This window comes from Eucyclogobius newberryi, unplaced genomic scaffold (genome assembly GCF_026437365.1).
Source record: "Eucyclogobius newberryi isolate DKJ021-1_F unplaced genomic scaffold, fEucNew1.0.hap1 SCAF_15, whole genome shotgun sequence".
Taxonomy (NCBI): domain Eukaryota; kingdom Metazoa; phylum Chordata; class Actinopteri; order Gobiiformes; family Gobiidae; genus Eucyclogobius; species Eucyclogobius newberryi.
Window position 1 is genome coordinate 18052885 of NW_027315779.1, and position 21771 is coordinate 18074655.

The window sequence follows — 21771 nt, forward strand, 5'->3', positions numbered from 1 at the left end:
TCTTAAAAGCACACAAATTGACTTTGAATATTAATTTTGTGAACTTAAACAACATAACATAAAGTCCTTTTCTGAAAGAAGACTGTAGACCAAAAGTTCCAATTATTGGCTATTTGAAATAATTTGATGTGATTATTTGCACAGATCTACTGGTCTGATTCATTTTCTGACTGCCTCTTGATTTTTGGTAGGAATTATGGTGTTGTCCTCTCTGTTGGTTTGTGCTGGAGCTGACGGATGCAGAGATATCATAAGGACTCTGCCTCATCCAGGGGCGGTGGCTGTGGAGGGAGAAGTGCGGGGGTCGAGTGGAGGTCACAGAGGCAGTGGGAAGAGCTGGAGGCACAGGAGGTGAAGACAAGAAGCACGGTGGGTAAGTGTGGAGGTCGCCATAAGGTGCTGGTGACAGGCCCTAGGAAAAAGAAAGTTGTTTCTTTAAAAACAACCAACAACAACAGCCACAACAACAAAAACAACAACAACACCAGCTACAACAACAACAACAATAACAACAACAACAACCACATTCTTTTACAACATAAACTCTTTGCTCTTTTCCTTTCTAGTGTTGCTACAGTAAATGATCGGTCAATATTCCCTTTATGACCTAAACTCTCCATTGCTTATCTGAGTTTAGCTAATTACAGGACATAAATAAAAATACAACACTAATTTAGTAGATAATAGAGGACAAGATTGTCACATGACCTCTGTTTCCTGTCACCTACGTTTTGCACAAAATGCAGAAATGCCCAACAGCAAAACAATTCATGGGTTTAAGACAAAGGATTCCTTAACAATTTGAAGCATTATATAAAATGTTTTGATTTGAATGGCATTGTTGTTATAAGAACAGAGGACAATTGCCAAACCCAATCCTTATAATCAATACTTAAAAATTCCTGAAACCCATGAATAGTTGAACAATGCCATTGTGGATTTGGGACCTCTAAAAATGTGTCTTTAACTGTTCACCAAATCATAAATGGTTTATTGAAAATAATAATAACAATAATGAACTTAAATTCTATTTTTCATTTATATTAATATCTTTACAACTTCTGTATCTTAAAAGGTATAATAGGTAGAAACATAAGTTTAGATAGACAGAGTACTAAAATGTCAACATTTGAGAAAATAATACAAAATATTGAATGTTTTCACAATTATTTATGATTTATTGGGCTTTTTAATTATTTAAAATATCAAACAGTATTTTTTGATTGATGTGTAAGGATTGTATAAGTTATAACATAACTTTATAGTTATAACATAACTTTATAGTCATAAAAACAGCATTACAGCATGCAAAGATGTAAAATAATGCTTAGGCAGACTTGTAGAGAGAGCATAGTAATTTGGTAGATATTTTACTCCCACTGTGACCTGTCATAGAGCTTGGGATTATGTAGTCAGCCCTCAACAAATTGTGAACAAAGTGAACTTGTAAGATGCATTCACCCAGAACTATTTTGACACCATAATGGGATGTGTTTTTATTGCACTATACTGTGATAACTGACCCAGCAGTTGGTTGTTCTAAAGCTCTTTTCCCCCCACATACTTATTTATATGGTTTTGTCAAATGCATCTCTATGGTTGGTTTGATTTTGCCAACTTTGAATATGTATTTCAATTCAATTTAATATATTTTTTTGCATGGCTGCAGAGAAAATACAAATTTGGTATTCAAAATTAATATCAGCTTGCTACGATACACATACTTTTATAACCAATTATCTCAAGCATTTTTATTCAGCCATGAGATTTCAAATTAATATATTGATTGTAACAAAAATCATGACCCACACCCTTTACTTAACATATTGGTCAGATCTGAACCCTGAAAACATACCTGGGATAAGAAAAGATGTTGTGGCAGGGGACACATATATAGAGATGGATGAACTCTGTGAGTTATCATTTCATTTCCCAGTGTCAAAGATGAAACCATATGTCCTGTAACTGGTGCAGAGAAATCCAGTGGCGTTGCAGTCAGTTGTCCAGGATGAAATAGAGTTGGCGACCTCCTTTGAAGATGCCATGGTGAATTTTGCGATAAGCCAATAGTCTGATGTTGAAAAGAAGAATTTGTGTCCTTTATTGCCGTTGAGTGTGCATCATCTGACATCAAGCTATGTATGATGTCTTCTGAATAAGAGACAGTATTATTTTCTCCTGGGGAAACAGTATATTACATGTTGTGTTATAAACCATTACTTAAATATATTAGTACAGCTGATTACAGGTAATATCTACCTTTTTGAGTGTGCAGTGACATCAGAGGGCTGCCAACAACTCCCAGAGGAGAGTAAAGTGGGTCACTTGAAGACAATAATCCAGATGAGTCATCAGAATCACTGTGATCCGGCTCAGTTTCATCTTCTAATGACAAAAAAGATGTATTCCTGTGGAATGAATTGAGAGCTAATTAATATTGCTTGTTAAATATAACCATTTTAGCGTTGTTTATAATTGCCAGAAAGCCAACTGTACCTTTTTTCTCTTCTTCCATTTCCTGTGTTTCTAAATCCTTTGGCAAATGGGTTGTTGTCTATTTTGAGTTGTGTGATCTGAAGATGAAAACAAGTCTGTGACACAAACTGCACAAAATATATTTAAATGCATTTTGACCCTGGAGGTAAGATCTGTCTTACCATTTCATTTTGATAAGCTGTGACAGCAATAAACTCTGTCTCTGGGAAGACATATGTCCGGAAAGTGCTGTAGGGAAGTTTCATGATGCTATTGGCTCTCACGATGTGGAACCGGGGCTGGTATTTATGCATTGAATTAAGAATCGTCTACAAAACAAGAGTAACATAAAACAACAATACCTTATAATCACAGGAGGGAGTGTTATTATTCAAACTTTAACTTACAAATCCGTGTTTGTCTGAGGTATTGTTCGTGAGTTTGAGTTTGTGAAAGGCCACAGGTTTGGACATCCAGTGCTGTCCTTTGGAAGGGCTGTCCGGATGAATATACATGCGTTTGGGCATCTCAGGGTCGGCTTTCCCTGTCGCTGTCCAACGGGAGTGGTTAAACTTGTAACGGCAGTCATCCACAGAAACTATGTCCATCAACATGATATACTTTGCTGATTTATCCAGGCCACTAAGGTGCACTTTAAAGGGAGGAAACATTCTCCTGTAACACAGAAACATTTAAAATCTCTTTTAGAACTGATTTATTTCATAGCCCTTTCATATAACAGATTACTAACCATTTCACTAAAACATTGTTACCTTAATAAGGCCTGGCCTAAAACAAAAGTGGATGTGACAATTCTATAACTGTTACCTTTATAGAATAGATTAGATTAGACTACAAACACCTTTATTTTGTTAAATTACATTTTAAACTGTCAGAATATTGTGTTTCTTGCAGTATACCACCTCTTAACCGATGTAAATCTGGAGCCTGATAGGCTAATAGTTGCCACAAGGACTATCCCACCAAACCAGTCATAATATTTAGAAAAAACATCCACACCAAGCTGTCATTCACCTCACAACTACACAAACAGTTTTGCAGGATTCATACCTTCCAGATTTTGTAATGACCATCTCAGTTTCTATTTTATGAAATACTTTCCACAAATGATTCCCCTCAAGTGTGACCTTCGGGTGGTCCCAGGGCTCTTCTGGCGGAGCATTGAGCCTGTGATGCTGTGACGCTTCCGTGATGCTGTGGCGGACCGGCCGCTCCGGGATGACCGGCCGCTCCGGGATGACCGGCCGCTCCGGGATGACCGGCCGGTTGAAGCTTGGCACGGGAAACGCACCAGGTGTGGATGCACTTTGCGGATTGAAAGCCATAGCGACAGTTGCAGTTTGAATATCTCTCATGTGTGCGTTCAGAGAAGTTCACCGCTGAAAAAAGAAAACGGAATTACTTTTAGCCCTCGTCATTTCGACGTCCAAATAAGGTCTACGCTTCCGCGTTCAACTCCGGATCCGGATTGAAGAGGAGTTGGCATCGTTTGTCCTGTTCTGCGTGAATCTGGAAATCTTTACAGTTACTCGGTCTTAGCCGGACAGGCGGATTTACTGGGTGAGGTGAGGACAGAGAGGTGAAGGTCAGAAGATCAACCTGACTCGATGCGTCCTTCGTGCGGACTGGCTCACTCTCCAGGCCACACGCGCGTGTTGTCCTCAATATACTGTTCTAGCACAACAGTCTGGGATGTTCTTCACAGATGCGCTACATCCAAACTCGACTCCTATGAGGATCCAAATGGCTTCTCTTGTCTCTTCCCATTTGCTCACAAATACCCTAGATGTCTGTCCCAGTTTTAAGTTCATTTTACTGAAGAGAAACACTAACTAAAGCTGATTGCATAGTTGTTATAATGTGGAAAAAAGGTTAAAAAAAGAAGAAGGGTTTTATATATACCGGTGTGTGTGTGTATATATATATATATATATATATATATATATATATATATATACACATATGTATATGTATATATGTATACAAAGTACAAATTATATATTCAAAATTGCAGTGTTACTCTAGTCCCAGAACAGTTCGCAGTTGTGCATTAAACATTTAGGCTGTGTGTGGCACTTCAGGGCACTTTCCCTGCCCAAAGGTGTCAAATGACAACTATAACACAACTCTGCTCTTTTCTGCATGATTTATTTTCCTTTTTTCTTGTACATTATGGTGTTGATCACAATACAAAAGGTTTAGTTCTACAAATAGGCCTATTCTTTTATTACACTATACATTTCCATAACCCTGAAGCTTCTGCATATTATACACACATAACTCATTTTAATTAGGTGGATGAGTCTTGAATGGACAAAGTCTTTGCATGTCCTGAAATGTATTTTGGAGACAATTGAAAAGTAGAAGCCGTGCAATGGTAAGAAGCCGTTGTGAATGATTGCGTGCATGGCCATATCCTGTACAGATGCCATGATCATTGCATCATCACTAGATGTTCTAGAACTACAAAGTAGTTATTGTAATAACAATAATAACACACTACAGGAAGCATCTGCTGAAAAACTGAAAAACTATGATCTAGAACACTGTATCTGTTCAGTTGGAGACACTTTGATTCAAGTCATATTTAGTTGTTGACTTTGTCTTTTGTTCTATAGTTATTCAAAGACTTGTATACAACCTGTGAAACTTCTCAGGCAGCTTCTCTCAGCATGCTCCTGGCTGTAATGGACTCTTTAATTATCAAGATTAGAGTCTTTAGTTCAAACGGTCAACAGGATTAAGGATGGCTCTTATGATAAAGCACACACAAGATTGTCTCTGGAAGATTCTCACCTCCACTTCGGTCTGATGTCCCTCTATGGCGTCAAAATCCGTGTCTTAAGCGGTTTGATCAGACTAAGAGCCTTATTGCAATGAGGTGATGTCTGTCAGTGAGTATAAGACAGTTTCTGGCCTATCAAAGAAAAGATTAGAATAGTTCAAAATAAACAGAAGGCGCCATAGAAAAATGATGACGTGTTCAGTGCACAGAAAAGAGATTATGAGATTGCTTTGGATGCTTTTACCAAATTTTATTTAGAGCAAATGTTTGGGAATGTTCAGAAACAACTTGCATGCCTCGTTTGCAACAGTAAACAGATTAACAACAACTCCAGCTCAATTGCCACTAGCCCTAATTTTCACATCTAAGTGTAATGCATTTGCAGTGTTTTTTAATGACATAATTTTTTGTGATAGAGCACTTAGAGCTGACTCATTTTGCACATATAAGCGGCAATATATTGTCCAGAAGATCATCACCAGTCTGAGTTCCTCCACATGTGTTACCCATCAGATGTGCTGTCAACATTTTGCTTCAATCAAGAGCTTTCCCAAGGGTGCGGAAAACTGTGATCATCACCGGTAATCCTCTCCTAAAGAAGAGTAGTCTTGATGCCACAATAACAATTACCAGCCCATTTCTAATCAGGCAGTTTCAGGGGCAAAGTCATCGAGAACGTTTTTTAACAATAGCTAACCAACAAACTAATTAACTAACTAACTCTCTACTCTCAGTGTTCAAGGCTCAAACTGGTTCTGCTGAATTGTACATATGAGTTTTTAATCCTTACTCTCTAAGAATAGAAATTAAATGTTTTTTTGGAAATTATATTAATTATTTTCATTTGTTTGTATTGTAATTTTAATACATATTTTTTGTTCCGTAAAGCACTGTACAAATTGCGCTCTACATATAAACTTGCCTTAAAGCATCCCCCCAAAATATCGTTCTACTGCTTAAACATGTTATCTCTTAATACAAATAATCTCTACATTTTTATCTCTTAATAAAGCAACATATTAATGGTATTAACATGCCATTGTTATGTTGAAATCTACCATTTTAAATCATACACGGTTAGTGCGTCCTATCCTTTATGATATTAAAGTATTCATGGATTTCATCTTTTGAGGATTTTTTACCATTCAAAAGGTAAATTCAGTTAAAATTGTTTCTATGGCAACAGTCCACTTTTTATCATTCTGAACCCCATGAATTAATCTTAAAGTGATTCATTCATTAAAGCATTTTTTATAGCTTTCTCAGCAGGAAGGACAGTGTGAAATGGGAATGAGAAAAGGGAGGACATGCGGCAAACTGTCAGAGTCGGAATTTGAACTCGCAACACTGCAGCCGGCTGCACTTTGAGCTTGGCATATATCCATCTTTGATTATGGCAGGTGTAGCCTTAGAAACACACACAATAATGAGATGAGTTTATTTCGATGTGTCCTCAAAGTCCTGTAAGGCTATTAGTAAGGATCTTAACCTGAACATGCCCAATAATCCACAGCCAGAATTAGACAGAGATTAAATCCGCAATGTGACACTGGTTTGATAGACATTAATGATTGGCACACGGCAAGAACCCTTTTGTCTTCAAATGCAAAAAACATAATAATTGAAAATTAAAGAATATTTTATTAATATTTTCCTAACCTGACCGTGTACTATCTCTGAGTTTATCCCAGTCTAGTGTTAATGGGGTTAACTGTTTTGCTCATTTGAACTTCTCGACAGCTGGTCTGAATTGGATTGGCAGATTTCTACCACGTCCTGGAAACCACATACACAGGTCTAATTTTCCAACCCTGGGCCAACCGGACTGAATATTTGAAAGAGACGGACTCAAGGTGTGATGAGGAAGGGCTTTGCTTTATACTTAACTCTGTAAGCATCTTTAAAAGTGAGTCTTCTGTAAATTGTTAAGTAAATCGTGCAGCCATAGTGGTAAAGACGCATTTGTGGAAGTCTATGTTGTGGTATATTTTGATTGATTTACCATGACAGAGTATCAGCCCTACAGAGCAGTGAATCCAGGCCAGCACATGTTGAAATGACAGGTAATGCAATATTAATGTGGCTGGAGATGATAAAGTCTCATAACGGGAGAACAGAGGGTTGGATTAATTAGTTCTTGCCATAATTGCCTTGCCATTAAAGACAATCATGTCAAATAAGACATGTTTTGCTTTTGCTCGGAGACGGTGAACTACTTTTACTAAGACTACTTATTTATGCCACCAATATATCTGAAGAGGAGTTATGTAAAATACTGAATATTAAATAATACCTACATTAATATTGCTGTTGTAGGATGAGCTTGTTCTACACCCAATAACACCCAATTACAGAATAAGATTAGGCAATTACTTAATACCAATGGATTAAAATGGTAAACTTGTAAATAAAAGGTGGAGAAATGATGGCACCAGCACAGGGACACAAATGCAACACTTTGTAAAAAAAAAACATAAAACTTTATTACAACAAACACTAAACCAGTCATTGTATATAGTATGTAACAGTGGACACAATATGGAATCAAATATATCAGGGGAAAAAATCCATAGACTTCTATTGGCTCTGGACAGTTAAATACAGTATCTGAGCATGCTGAACTCCAGAGTTGCATAATGATGTGCTGTACAAATTTCTTTTGCATAATGAAGCACTGTACAAAACCAAACTTTTTGAAACATTGGACAGGAAGTGTCGGGGTTAGTGTGCAGCATTGTCAGTGGTACATTTCAAACTGCATGATTTGTGATTAACACCAGGCCACAGCTGTTCACACGTTAAGCTGTATTAGCCGGATACACAAAACCACTGACTTCCTTTGTCCTAAGGCAACAAACAAGACAGAGATAAAACAGTTACTCAGCTGCCATAACTTTGAATATATAATTTTGTTATAATTCATCATCTATTTAGAATTGGGCACTTAAATTTATAGTTGCCATAACATTTGAAATGTAAAGCTTAAATACACATAGGGCTGAAGAAAAAAGAGGAAGACATTTTCTGAGAGCAAACCCAACTTTGAATAACCCATAGCTTATTCTTAACTAAAGAAACATACAGAATTATAACTATGAGGCATAACACTATTACCACCAGAATAATGGTGGCCATTTACATGAAAAATGAGCATCACTGTGTATTGTTTATCCTCTATAAGAGATATATTAGAGCTCAACAACTGGAGTTGACACATGCCTCGTCAGCATCTATTACCAACAGTACATCCAGTGTGGTCCAGAAAGGTGCATCACAAAAGGGACTGTGAAATAAAGAAGTATTAATGTACACCAATAAAGTAGGTGGTCATAGTATTATGCGAGATAATGGATGGTGTAAAACAAACAAACAAACAGACATTACGGGAATAGACTTTGGAAAGACACCATTTGTTTACAGTACAACTTTGATTTATCCTGAGTGATTACCTTGTGAGGAACTTTTGAACTGGATCACTTCTATCAAATGTGTTTGTCCATGTTTAAAATGAACAAAAAAAGAAGAGAAAAATGTACTTGTTGATTATCACTGCAGTTTCCTCCCTCAGTCAAGAAAAAAATGTTTTAATTTTAATACATCATCAAGGTAACTCTTTTGAGTAAATTAGCACTTTTAGTATGAAAATAGTGTTAAAATTAAAATGTTAAAATTTCATTATATTTGTAAACTGATTTAAAAAAAATAAAAGAGAAAACACAGCAGGGGAGAACACAGCAACACAGCCACGAAAAGTTCTACACCTTTTTACAGAAAGATCATATCAAATATATATTAGGCTGCAGCATGTGACATCATGTCTACGAATGCCGATTATGGTGCTGGCTAACATTCAGCACACACACAAGGCAGCTCGTGGTGCTGGGGCAGAATAGTGCATTCTTCAGACGAGCTTGTCTCTACTTTTCCATGGGACTGTTCAACCTGTACTTTGTCACGAGTCTTTTGGTGTAAACTTTTAGAGGGCCGACCAGTGCAACAAGGGATTTTGACAGCACTGGTGCTATGCAGAGAACGACGAGACCGTTTCAGAGGAAGAGAAGTGGATGTAGATTCTATTTGGGTTGGTAATGCTTGCTTTTCGTTATTAAAGTCTTCTGGGGAGAGTGTCATAGTTCCTCCACAGTCAGGGAAAGCTTTTGTAGTGGCACAGAAAGCAGCTTCATACAAACCCAGTGTCTGCTCCAGAGAAACGGAGACGGTCAAGTCACTGCTCTGAAATAAAATGGGACATTATTTTCTACTGTATGATTACTAAAAACAGACCAAAACCATGAGAATGAGTACTGATGGTATAAGCGTACTGTGCAGACAAACAACACAGAGCTCACTCCACCCTGCTACACACTTCGTACACGCATTTGCCAGACTCGGGTTCATTGTCTCCCTCTAGTGGCAACTAGACAACACCACAACTCATAACTAGGAGAAAGCCAATTCATTATTGCCATAAATTTAGGTGAAATACAACTACAAATATCACATTGCATTTCTTCTAAAAGAATCAAAATCATTATTGATACATTTTTGGTAGAATTTAGCATTCACCTCACTACCACTCCAGGCATGTCCATCCCTCATGTTCTTCTTCATAAATCTCATCTTCTTCAAAAAACATGCCATCCTCATGCTCCGCCTGTTAGCCCCGAAAACAGAGAAGCACTACTGATCACAACTGTCACTAAAGGCAATGACTAATGGGATTCAATAGGCTTTTGTATTTTGGAAAGAGAAAGGTTATAAAGAAACAAACTAAATAATAGACTGAGTTGGGTTACATATAGACAAGTACAGTGTTTACAGCAGACAGACATATATTCAGTATTGTTCCAATGTCAGAAAGACAGTGACCACTCTGCACTTGGAAAATATCTGAAGTCGTGGTGGTTAATCCGAATGAAAAAAAAGGAAGCACTGACCTTAGGGACCTCACACGTGTTGTAAGTCGTTCCGGGGTATGGGACGTGGTCAATCCCCGTGGTCATGTCCACAACGATCTCATCACGGTGCATGGGGATTGGAGGGCCGCCTCGCTCATGAAGGGCCAAGACGATCACTGTGGTGTTGTCGGCTCGAAGCATACGCTCTTTCCAAAACAGAAGGGCCGTGCAACCCAAGCGCCTGGCACAAGACATGGCCTTGGGACCCTAAAATCAGACGAAATACACATATTATCGTGTATTATGTTGCATCAATACACATTTATCCAAAACTTGAATCGAAAAAGACTGACCACCATTTTGTCGTGGCTGTAGCACATATTCACTGCGTTCTTGGGCGGCATCATGTTCCACAGTCCATCGCTGCCAATGATGATATAGCAATGCTTTTTGGGGTCCAGTGTCATCACAGTTGTATCAGGCTCTGGTGAAACCACAAATTCTCCACTGTAGAAATCGTAACTCCAAAGGTCACCTAACCAAACAAACCAAAAGGAAACATACATCATTTGACAGCATGTTCTCTATGGTACATTTATGACCATATGACTGAAAGTTACCTAATGAGCGAGCTACAGCCAGGAAGGGAATCTGGTCAATTACTGTACTTCTTCTCACTGGACCGTTATGAGTCAGTCTGGGTCTTTTCCACACAACTCTGTTCACTCCTGACTTCTTCATGACACTACACATTTACATAAATCATAGTATTTTACCAATCTAAAATGATCTCCTGTTCAACTAAAATAAAGCAAGTTAACTTGTCAATAAATACATACAAATATCAACAACTCAAGTGATTAAAATGCCCATATGTTTCTTATGTGAGTGCTTTGGCTTCTCAAAGGCCAGCAGCCTACCTGCCGCCAAGTCGCTCAATCCTTTCCTTTTCCTTTGGAAGTTCTGGCTTGTGATCTTGTGTCAGTTCAAGGGCCTCCAAGGCAATGTCCGAGTCACTTTCCTTCACGCCAACTACAACTGCTGAATCTCCAACGTGGGCTATGTACATGTGAACTCCACGGATCACCACAACACTGGCTGTGGTTCCTGACGTGCTGGGCAAACCTGTGAGAGTTTTAGGCCACTCAGCTGAAGGAAAATAGAGACAGAGAAGAGCAGAACAACAACATTAAAACACCATCACAGTTTTAAAGCATCAAGACACAAGACTATTGTGAAGTTGTGCTTCCTTTAGTTTAAGCTCATATATAGGTCAAAAATATCTGGTAAACATAACCATGCATGTGCATACTGCATAGCACTTGTCATACACATGTGAAGCATAATAAATCAGCATATTGCCTACATGGATCTGAATCAGTCTTGAAGTCACATGACACCTCAGTATGTTTATGATTCTACAGGGTAAGCCCTTTAACGCGTATCACGTGACATAACATGTCAATGTTTCATTGAAAATCTAAGTCCTTTTGGTTTTTGCAACCGGCAAACCCCGCGTGACTTACGCAGTTGTTTCCACATGGCGTGGTGACACGCGACGAAGCCTTTGCGTAGCGCCGCACAGACCTCATTATGGTCGTGGGACCAAAATCCTCGCTGTCGTTTTAATAGACTCCATAGGTTTTCTCTAGCAAACTGAGCCGCTTCTCGACCGCCGTGGCCATCAAACACGGCAAAGAAAGCGACAGATTTCTTCGTGTCCACGGCCCGGTGTGAAGCGGCCCGGTGTGAGGCGCTCTGCTCCCGCTGCTCCCGCCCCGCGCTGCTGTCCTCGTGGAGGAGACTCTCTTCCCACACAGCAGCAGAAGCCTGGCCGCTCTCGCCCTTAAGCTCCCCGTGTCCACTGCTGTCTTCAGGCTGTTTGTGCTGTTTGTGTGCGGCGCGGCCGGGCATTAGTGTGTCCTCTCCTTCGGGACATGCTGCTTTTAAATCGTCCTCAGCCGGTGATGTTGTTGGTTCGTACTCAAGCCTTATATCGACAACATCCTCCATGTATTTTCGCCCTCCTTGTTCCGAAAATGCGCTCATACGAAATATGATTGCCTCGTCCATGATTGCAAACGGCGAAAACGGCTAAACTACACAACACACGCGGCCATATAACCACAACATGCAGCCTAAAAGCAAAACATTTGAACCGATTTTGCCGCGATTGTGTGACCCAAAGCTTCCTTCCTTTTTGTTTATCTCCTCAAAACGTGCCCCGTACGTCATGACGTAGCATTGGATCTGGACGACGCACGTCACGCACACTGCGGCCCAAAGAGGGAGTTTCAGCAGGAAAATGGATTTGTTTCCTTTTCTTTTTTTTTTACATTTAAAAAAAAACAGGACTGAAAAAAAGAAGCGTCATTATATTGACAGCACCATCTCTATAGCGTTGATGGTGTCATGATATAACTTAGTATATTAAACACAAATATAATATATATATATATATATATATATATATATATATATATATATATATATATATATATATATATATATATATATATAGTATATAGTATGTATAGCCAAGCATGCTTGTATAAATACACTTATTTTGAACTGAATTTATAATGCAATACACCAACTAAACCAAAAGGAGGCAGTATTATTCTTATATATCAATGGTTCTCACACTTTTCCAAACCAAGTACCACCCAAGGAAATATTTGGCCCTCTCAATAATACCAAATCAAAATTAAGTCTAAACTATGGCTATGGAACTACACAATTGCTTCACTAGTTCTAAACAAGGACAAACCCAAAGAGGAATACAATTATGAAGTAAATTGACTATATCTTGACCAACTATTTGAACTGCAGATGGATCCGCGTACCACTGTTTGAGAACTACTGATATATATTAAACTCATCTTAAGCAGTAACCTTCATCATTTGCACAGTATCCAGTTTCTAAAGACATACAGGGTAGTGTTTATCAGTTAAAAAAGTAAATCAGAATAGAATTACTACAGCTAACTCAATTATTGCCTTTTCTGCTGTGGTCTATATACAGTGGCTTGCAAAAGTATTTGTACCCCTGGAGCTTTTCCACATTTTGTCACATCACGTCCACAAACCTAAATACATTGTATTCATTCATATATATATATATATATATATATATATATATATATATATATATATATATATATATATATATATATATATATATATATATACACATACATATACTATATACATATACTATAACCTAAGTGCAGTGTGCAAAAGTAAAAACTGCCACTCAATTGTAGAAAATGCATTGCCAGATTCTCTCCATGTTTTACTAGTTTGCTCAAATCATTGTTTGAATCCAACAAAGCTGTCATTCTAGCCCATACAAACCATGACCTAAAAGAAAAGTGAGTAAGCCAATAGATTAACAAATCCAAAAACAGTTTACAACATGGCACCAGATATAGCTCAGTGCAAATGTAGAGGCTCCAAAAGTGAAGGTAAATTTATATTCTGCCTGATTGAGTGGACTAACAACAGAGGGAAGAACAGCATGAGGAGTGGACTCGCCAGCAAAGACCAGCTTTTCACAGTCCAGATCCACTGTCCACCGAGAGCGTCACTTTCCTTTTCCACTATGTATGATACTTACTGAAGGCAAAATCTCACAAATTCAGTGTAAATGTGTTCTCATCATGCTACTGATGCTTTCCTGTTTCACCTTGTGTTTTGTGTTAGCTTTATGCATACATAAAGCTAACACAAGTTGGCTTTACACTAATAAAGTTAGCTTTACTAGTGTAAAGCTAACTTACACTAGTAATCTACAACGCTTTAGGCCTCTAATTGTACTTCCTGGTTTGACATGGGCAGCAAATATGACATAGGGAGAGCTAATTCCACAACAGCTACCAAGCAACCAAACTGACAATCCATATACATTACACAATGGGGTTATAATTTATCAACTATAATACCATATAACGTATGTATTTATTTGAATTATCATTTAAACAATTAGAAAAGTGTTTCAGTTAAGTGTAAATTGTCTCTGTGTTTTCAATGGCGCATCGCTTTAGAACTCAGCACTACTACTACTACTTCAAAACTTAAATGAAGTAAAACTATGTCAACAGGGAAACCTGTTATATAGTCTGTATAAAAGAGACAAACTTAACAGAAATACATAGAATGCCAGGTCAGTTGTTTTGAAAATAGGTTTGTTTGGTGTGTTGTTGTTTTTTTAACACTATTGTATCATACAATAATGCATGTTGTATGTTGTTTCCATTATCTTAGAGACAAAACCACTTGGCTAAATTTATAAACGTTTAGATGTCCATACATGGTACATAAAGGCCTTAACATGCTGCATGTGATCATCCATTTGTAACTCGGTCTACGCTTTGTATTAATTCTATTATTTATTTTAGCAATACTGGGCTACTTCCCCATAAGGAACATGATTAGGAATGAATGGAGTAGAAAGTGGAGCGCTGCCGCTTTTTTATGGAAACTGGAACTAGCCGGTTGGTTTTGGGAAAAGGGCCTATTCTCTCATTAACCAGGTGGGTCAGGCTTCGGCCTCACTGACAGCTAGAAATGGCTAGGTTTGCATGTTCTCCCCATAATCCAGTTACCCTACCACTAGAACATGTAGCCTACAGTAGGACTGTAATATTATTTGAAATATCATAGGGCCACTGACTATTGCTTATGGATCCTTGCAACGTCTTGTGCTTCCTGCTGGCAACCTATAGAAAAATCATAATTTTTTTACTTTCAGTTTATTCCAGCCAAATACAAACACAACGGGCACTGTTTCACTTATTGCCTTTAAGAAAAAAGTAACTTTGCTCTTCTTGGTCAAGGTACACTTTTGTTGTCCCCGTGCAAACCTTGTCCTCTGCAGCCGACCCATCCCTCAGTAATGCTGGGCCATATCCTCAGAAGCAGTGATCTCTGCAGTGCTGCGCTTGGGGACCCATCTCCAGTTTGTAGGCTTGGTCAGGACTATGGTAGCGTGAGGATTTTACTTACTGTGGATGTTTTGGGTTAATGGGGGAAACCGGAGTGCGTGGTGGAAATCCACCCATTCACGAAAAGAAACATGCAAATTCTGCACAGAGGGAGAGAGAGGCCAAGATCGAAGTGCTTTTGGACGTTCAAGTGGATTCTCTCTGGCTTCTCTCACTGGGCTTCTTTGTACGAGAGCTGCCCTTGACACGCGTCATCCAGGAATGGAGCTGTTTTTGAGATTTTTAGTGGTTTTTAACAGGCATGCCGAATAAAATCTAAACATGATGTATTAGTTATATTTACTTACGTAATAAACACAATGAACATGATACCTTTTTATAGTAGGGTTACAAAATGAACAGGTTTCTCAAATTCCAAAATAACATTTGGAAAATAAAACTGAAAGATGCATTCATGAGGGTGCTTAAGCTGCAGCTCATGGACGAAACAATGACTAAATCACAATTTGCGCATGATTGCAATTGAGGCCGTGACAGGTTAAGTTGGAGGAAAATAACAACTTAATACAGCTTTATTTGTTTTTTTTACATTTATACACGCTCACTTTGACTTCTTGTCAGCCTCTCAGGTTCATTGAGCTATCGGCTATCATAGTGTGCACTTCATTAATTAATAGTTGAAGTTGTTTTTGTTTTTCCTTTTTCCCAGCTGCCAGAAATACATTTCAAAGATATCCATTTATTGTGTCCATGGCAGGGGGTTTTGAGGCCCGAATAAATAGTTCTGAAATTGAGTCTGCAAATCTGCAAAGCCTTGTTAGTTTCAGTCCAATATTTTTGTGCAACAGCATTTTATTTATTTTCAATGAGACAAAAATTGTGAACAACTCCTAAAGGTGCTTTTCTGAAGCTTGCTTGTCTCACAGGAGATGTTATTTTACCTGGAATGTTCAACAGTCACTGAGTCAATAAACCCTTCCTCCACATGGGCTGTTTATTGAGCGTCTGCGTGATGTCACTATATGTTCTTTCACGTATTTTTTATTATTATATTTTCCATGATTTTCCATTTAGCCAGTTTCAACTCCTTAACGCTTCAACCGATTTCAACATGTTATACCTCATTGTGATCGCTTTCACAGTAGTACATGTGCTATTACTTTTGACATTTGAAAAACTTGTACTTTTTGCAGAATTGTCGAATTTTCAAAAGCATTAGTTTTCCCCATTTAAATTAATTTGGGCATTGAGTGTCTGCAGAATTCTTTAGACTTTATTCTTTAGAATTTTGTGACGGAGCCAGTCGATTTCAACATGTTATACCTCATTATGATCGCTTTCGCAGTAGTACGTGTGCTATTACTTTTGACATTTGAACAACTTTAACTTTTTGCAGAATTTTCAAAAGTATTAGTACTTTCTCCCCATTTTTAAAATTTGGGCATTATGAGTGTCTGAGGAATTCTTTAGGCTTTATTCTTTAGGCTATATTCTTTAGAATTTTGTGACGGAGCCAGTTGAGCGAGAGAGAGAGAGAGAGAGAGAGAGAGAGAGGGGGGAGGGAGAGAGGGGGAGAGGAAGAGAGAGAGAGGGGGAGGGAGGGAGAGAAAGAGGGAGAGAGGGAGAGAGAGAGGGAGGGGGGGAGAGGGAGAGAGAGGGAGGGAGGGAGAGAGAGGGAGGGAGAGAAAGAGGGAGAGAGGGAGAGAGAGAGGGAGGGGGGGAGAGGGAGAGAGGGGGAGAGGAAGAGAGGGGGAGGGCGGGAGGGAGGGAGGGAGGGAGGGAGAGAGAGGGAGGGAGGGAGGGAGGGAGGGAGGGAGAGGGAGGGAGGGAGGGAGAGAGGGAGGGAGGGAGGGAGAGAGAGAGGGAGGGAGAGAGAGAGGGAGGGAGCGAGAGGGAGGGGGAAGAGAGGGAGAGAGAGAGACGCAGACACTCTAGCAATGGCTTCAGCTATTGCAAAGTTTCTAGTTGAATTATAGTATTTAAATTGTTTGAATAGTGTTTAAATTGAGGGCCACCAGACAAGTTACATAAAGCACTTTTAAGAGGAATAAAATGTGGATCCTTTTGTCTCTCTCATGTAGGTCTAGTTTTGTGCATTGCATGGATTTCCTTTATTTAATCAAAAAACACTTCCCTTTCTACCTCTATCCAATTGATTGAAAAATATGAATCCATTTGTGTATGTTTATGTTTACTTTTTTAGACCACTGCTTGAATCTAATTATAGTGGATCCCTCTGAGGAGTCCTGCCTCCACATAGGTCTCTGTTGCAGACGAAGGTGATTTCCATGTAAATGCTGTCAGAAAGTCATTTTCAGGTGAGTCTGCTGTGAGAATGGATTGCTGAAGATGACAAAGATTACTAAGGGCGAGTGACACGATTGCGTTCTCTGACAGAATCCCCATGCAGCACTGTTGTAATGGCCCATCAATAAAATAGCTTTGTTTGGCTCCTTGTGTAGATGCTCAAGTGTCAGTCAGCCTTACCTTAGAAAAGAATAGACGAAGGAAACGCGGGGCAGACATTTCCATATAAATGTATGCTAATAAAATCACTGGCTATTTCTGATGAAGCTAGTCATGTCTATGGCAGTAGCTCAGTAGGTAGATCTGCATGTTCCATTCAGGTGGTGGATGAGCTGTTGTTCTGCCCCAAGGTTTAGGGCTGCAATTAACAATCATTTTGCTAATCGATTAATTATTTTGTTGTTTAGAATACAAAATCACGTGATGAAAATATTTTTTACAAACCCAGATGAAGCTTAAGTAAAGCTTTTTGATGATCTTGGTGGAGCACATTTATGGTTTTCAGCGACTACCAGTACACTAAATTTACACTTAATTTTCATGCAATTGAAGCTCAATTTGAGTAATAAAACTTCTTATTGCAGGTGTGTTTCTAAATCTATGTATAGACCTGTTAACAATTATTCAATTACTAAATGAGTTGACAATTATTAATTAGTTGTGATTAATCGATTAGCTTGTTGTTGTTGTTGTGGTACTTTTAATGGCGGTTGGCAGCCAAGTTCATCAAAGTATGTGTTTTACGCTAAACCGTAAAAAAAAAGGGGGGTAAAAGAGAGAGCTAAACCTAAAAAAAATTGGGTTTACGGGGGTTTAGGGGTAACTTTATGTCAATTTTGCATGCCTGCCTGGTGTCCACTTCCAATTGTTTTACATTTAGTAATCAGCAGACAGTAGATATTGTGTCCTATAGCCTAAAAGAGAACTTATTATCAGCATATATTGTTTGGATACTCTTCCCTGGATGTACATGTGAAACTCAACTAATTAAATGTTTTCATAATTGCCACATTCTCTTTATGGATGATCTAAACCTGTGACTTAGTTGGTCATTCTGAGCAGTAAGGCAGCATTTTTTACTAGTGTGGAGCACGTTTCCTCTCAAGATGCTATCAGTTCAATGTCACACTCACAAGTCTGCACCTGTCAGCATGATAGATGACCAAGATATTGACTGGAGGTTAATTCAAAAGCCTACTGCACAGTTAGATGAAGGATCTTGATAAGAAGAGGTCTGATAGAGTGTAGCTTGAAAAGTAAATTGTTTCGGGTCACATGGCCAAATGCCCACCTTTGGCAACAAACAAACAATGGAATACAAAAACAAAAGCTATTTATGAATTGAGCTATAAATGGGTAAATGGGTTGAATCCAGCATGTTGAGGCTACATGCTAACTCAGGTGCACCATGTAACTTTACAGGTGGTGTGGTAGAGACCGCCGCCTGCTTGTCGCCATAGAGTTATTGCTTTTTCACAGTATGGTAAATTTATCTTTCATTGCAGGCATTTTATTGCTTATAATACATTGAAGTTGTATTCAGTTTATTCAAATACATTGAAAATTATGCATTCTTCGTGTGTGCTGCTTGGCTATAGTTAAGTTTATACCATGGTCAGTGAAAATACAAATGCTAACGGGAGTGTGTTATTTTTGAATAACCACACAGGTTGGGTTAGGCAACAGACATAATACATTCTATATCACTACGTGGACATCATCATAGCAACGGATAAACAAATGAGCTACAGGATGAGCTAGGATAGACTAGTTTAAACTAAAGAGAGATAACGAATCGAACAACAAACAGATAGCAAAGATGTTGTTATATACACCAATTGGGTAGTGTAGTTTGTGTAGTTTAAGAGACCATGGTATGAGTGGATTAAACAACTCGGAGCAGTGCAATACACAGTTCTAATACACTCCACATGGGTGTTCCCATGGGTGTTCCTGACTCCGCATTGGTGCATTAAAACAGTGTAACTCACTGCTCCTCGTTGTTTAGTCCTCGTTGTTTAAAAATGGTATCGCATGGAACATTCCTGCAGGGATTGGAGTATCGATATAGAATAGACAAGTGTAAAGTATTTGTATTGGTATCAAAATCCCCCCTCCCCAAAGTACTGTATCGCCCATCACTGCATTCCAGGCAAAACAATAATCTCTCCATGGAGACAATCATGTAGTTTACCTTTTCTATCTTCAAACTGTCCAAAGGCTGTACGATTAGGCCTTAAATGCACTGCTTTCTAAACCATTGTCCAAGCCAAGTGTTTGTGTAGAGCACCTTGACTGCCTCATCTGTAAATACAAATGTGTGGGTCAAACTGGGAAGTCAGTGAATAGGACACAATAAAAATGTCAACCTATTGTTCTTTCTTTCTGCAGATACACATGCTATTTGGATAAGAACTTCATAGTTGTGTTTGCTGTTGCTATTTTTGTGATAAATTGTCCGTTGTCTTTGTCTTCACCTATATACACTAAAGCTTCTCCTCCCTATAGTGTCCTGGATTTGCAGTGACCAGGTGGTAAAAGCAATATCCCAGTTTCACACACACTGCATAAATCCCTCAGATAAATGCAGTGTCCATGCCTGCTAAAGCTAGTGATTTTGGCAACTGAAATGCGGTATGATTACTAACCTTTTACTCTACTGCAGATATTTCACATGCACCAGGAGCTTGAGCGGGCGCTGGGGCTGCAGGTAGAAATGAACAAACAAACCTTGTGGGAAGGACTTAGTAAAACACAGAGAACTCCACACTATGCAACAGTGGAAAGTATTCCCTGCCAAACAGTCAGACTGAAATCCTTGTGCATTTGGTCAAATAATCTCATCTTAGAATAGGTAATGTACAACTAGCACACAAGAAAGATACACATTTACCATATGCAGCTGACTTTAATATAAAGCTGTTTACTCCTTTCGAGTAGAATTAAGAAAGGTGATTTTATTACAATTGTGCTTGTGCTAAATGCTCATTAAAGAAGACATATTATGCTAAACTACAAGTAGCTCACCATTTTACATCCATTTCACTGTAGTAAGCAGCAGATTTTCCATCCATTTCTACCGCTTGTTATCTTTCGGGGTCACGGGTGACTGGAGCCTATCCCAGTGACTTCGGGCCTTAGGCGGGGTACACCCTGGACAGTGGCCAACTTGTCGCAGATTTTCTTTTACATATTTTTATTTTGGAAGAAAGGCTACCTATGTGTATTACTCAGAGTCTTTTTAAATTATCTAAGTAACAGGTATTTGGGCGGAGCTAGGGGATTGGTGAAAACTGAAATTTTCTGAGCAATCAAGGCTCAAATGCAGAACAACACAAAATTACGCAAACACACATGAATCAATCAAAATTCTATTTTGAGTAATCAGAAATGTCCATTTAGCATAATGTGTCCTGTTTAACACAGTGCAGATTTAAAATAATGTTATATTTATATTAAGATAATACAATGAAAAAAGTGCAAAATAAACTGGAAAATTCTCTTCATTATTTTTACTATGTCTTAGTACTGTCTAAACTTAATCATGCAGCTAGATATAAATACTACTTCATGATGATCTACTATTACTATTATATACTTACAGTAAATTGAAAATAACCTGCAAGTTTTTTTGATACATCTGCTATAATTTTCATAATGACAAAACAATGGTGAAATGTGGAAAAAATTGGAAGATGGATAAAGCAATCGATTCACGCTATTAAAAATGCAGGACTTTTTGTCAGAAGGAAACAGTATTTTGACAGCATACACTTCCCTTCTGCTCCTGTCAAGTGTAATTTCTGTGACTAAACTGTGTGGAGTGCAGCCTTAGGACCCTGCGGATATTGGACCCAGGTTGCGGCAGAGGTAGCGGTGTAATTTGTATGCACCCCATCTGATAGTGCCTCCTGGATCACAGATGGATTATTTAGGCTTTTCCTTCGGCACAAGCTCCAGTCTTTTTCTGTTTTCTGCGCTCACTCTCCTCTTTTCACAGCTCCACGTTGAATCTTCTTTTTCTTCTGCTACCATTGTTTGGATGCAAGAAGAGCTACTGTGTCACAGCTTCTGGCATTAACAGGAGAAAATGAGTGGATAATCCCAGTGGAATAACCTGCTGCAGGGGTAAGTTTTAAAGTTCATAGTTGTAAGGTTTGGGTGCTTTTCATGCTTTTGCTTCGCTATGAAATTGTAAGCAGTGTAATGTACTGTAGACCGGCTTGCAACACACGTGCTCTGCTGCTACAAGTTCTAGTAGTAGAAAAGGCTATTGGTATTCACACCAATTCCCACTTTCCTCACAGATCATGTTATTGATTTCCATTGCGGCTCCCCA

General features: G+C 38.7%; 3 protein-coding genes across 4 annotated transcripts in view; 1 reads left to right on the forward strand and 2 right to left on the reverse strand.

The window, feature by feature from the left end:
• Positions 1–21771, forward strand: part of LOC140360974 (seizure protein 6 homolog) — a 195942-nt gene that overhangs the window by 155144 nt on the left and 19027 nt on the right. The gene's annotated exons all lie outside the window — the stretch shown is intronic.
• Positions 75–3654, reverse strand: LOC140360970 (T-box transcription factor TBX2-A-like). The gene is made up of 7 exons (XM_072446498.1): positions 3547–3654; positions 2883–3150; positions 2658–2804; positions 2497–2573; positions 2260–2408; positions 1856–2178; positions 75–412 (listed from the first exon to the last, which is right to left on the reverse strand). Exons 1-7 carry the CDS (start codon positions 3567–3569, stop codon positions 110–112), a joined length of 1290 nt encoding a protein of 429 aa, XP_072302599.1. The 5' UTR covers positions 3570–3654; the 3' UTR covers positions 75–109.
• On the reverse strand, positions 9032–12416 carry LOC140360972 (protein phosphatase 1D-like). 2 transcript variants are annotated; one of them, XM_072446509.1, is made up of 7 exons: positions 11706–12416; positions 11100–11328; positions 10800–10924; positions 10533–10714; positions 10219–10446; positions 9848–9935; positions 9210–9514 (listed from the first exon to the last, which is right to left on the reverse strand). In XM_072446509.1, exons 1-6 carry the CDS (start codon positions 12250–12252, stop codon positions 9852–9854), a joined length of 1395 nt encoding a protein of 464 aa, XP_072302610.1. In that variant the 5' UTR covers positions 12253–12416; the 3' UTR covers positions 9210–9514; positions 9848–9851. The 2 variants fall into 2 exon arrangements, with proteins under 2 accessions (XP_072302609.1, XP_072302610.1); XM_072446508.1 differs by lacking the exon at positions 9848–9935 and having other exon boundaries at positions 9032–9514.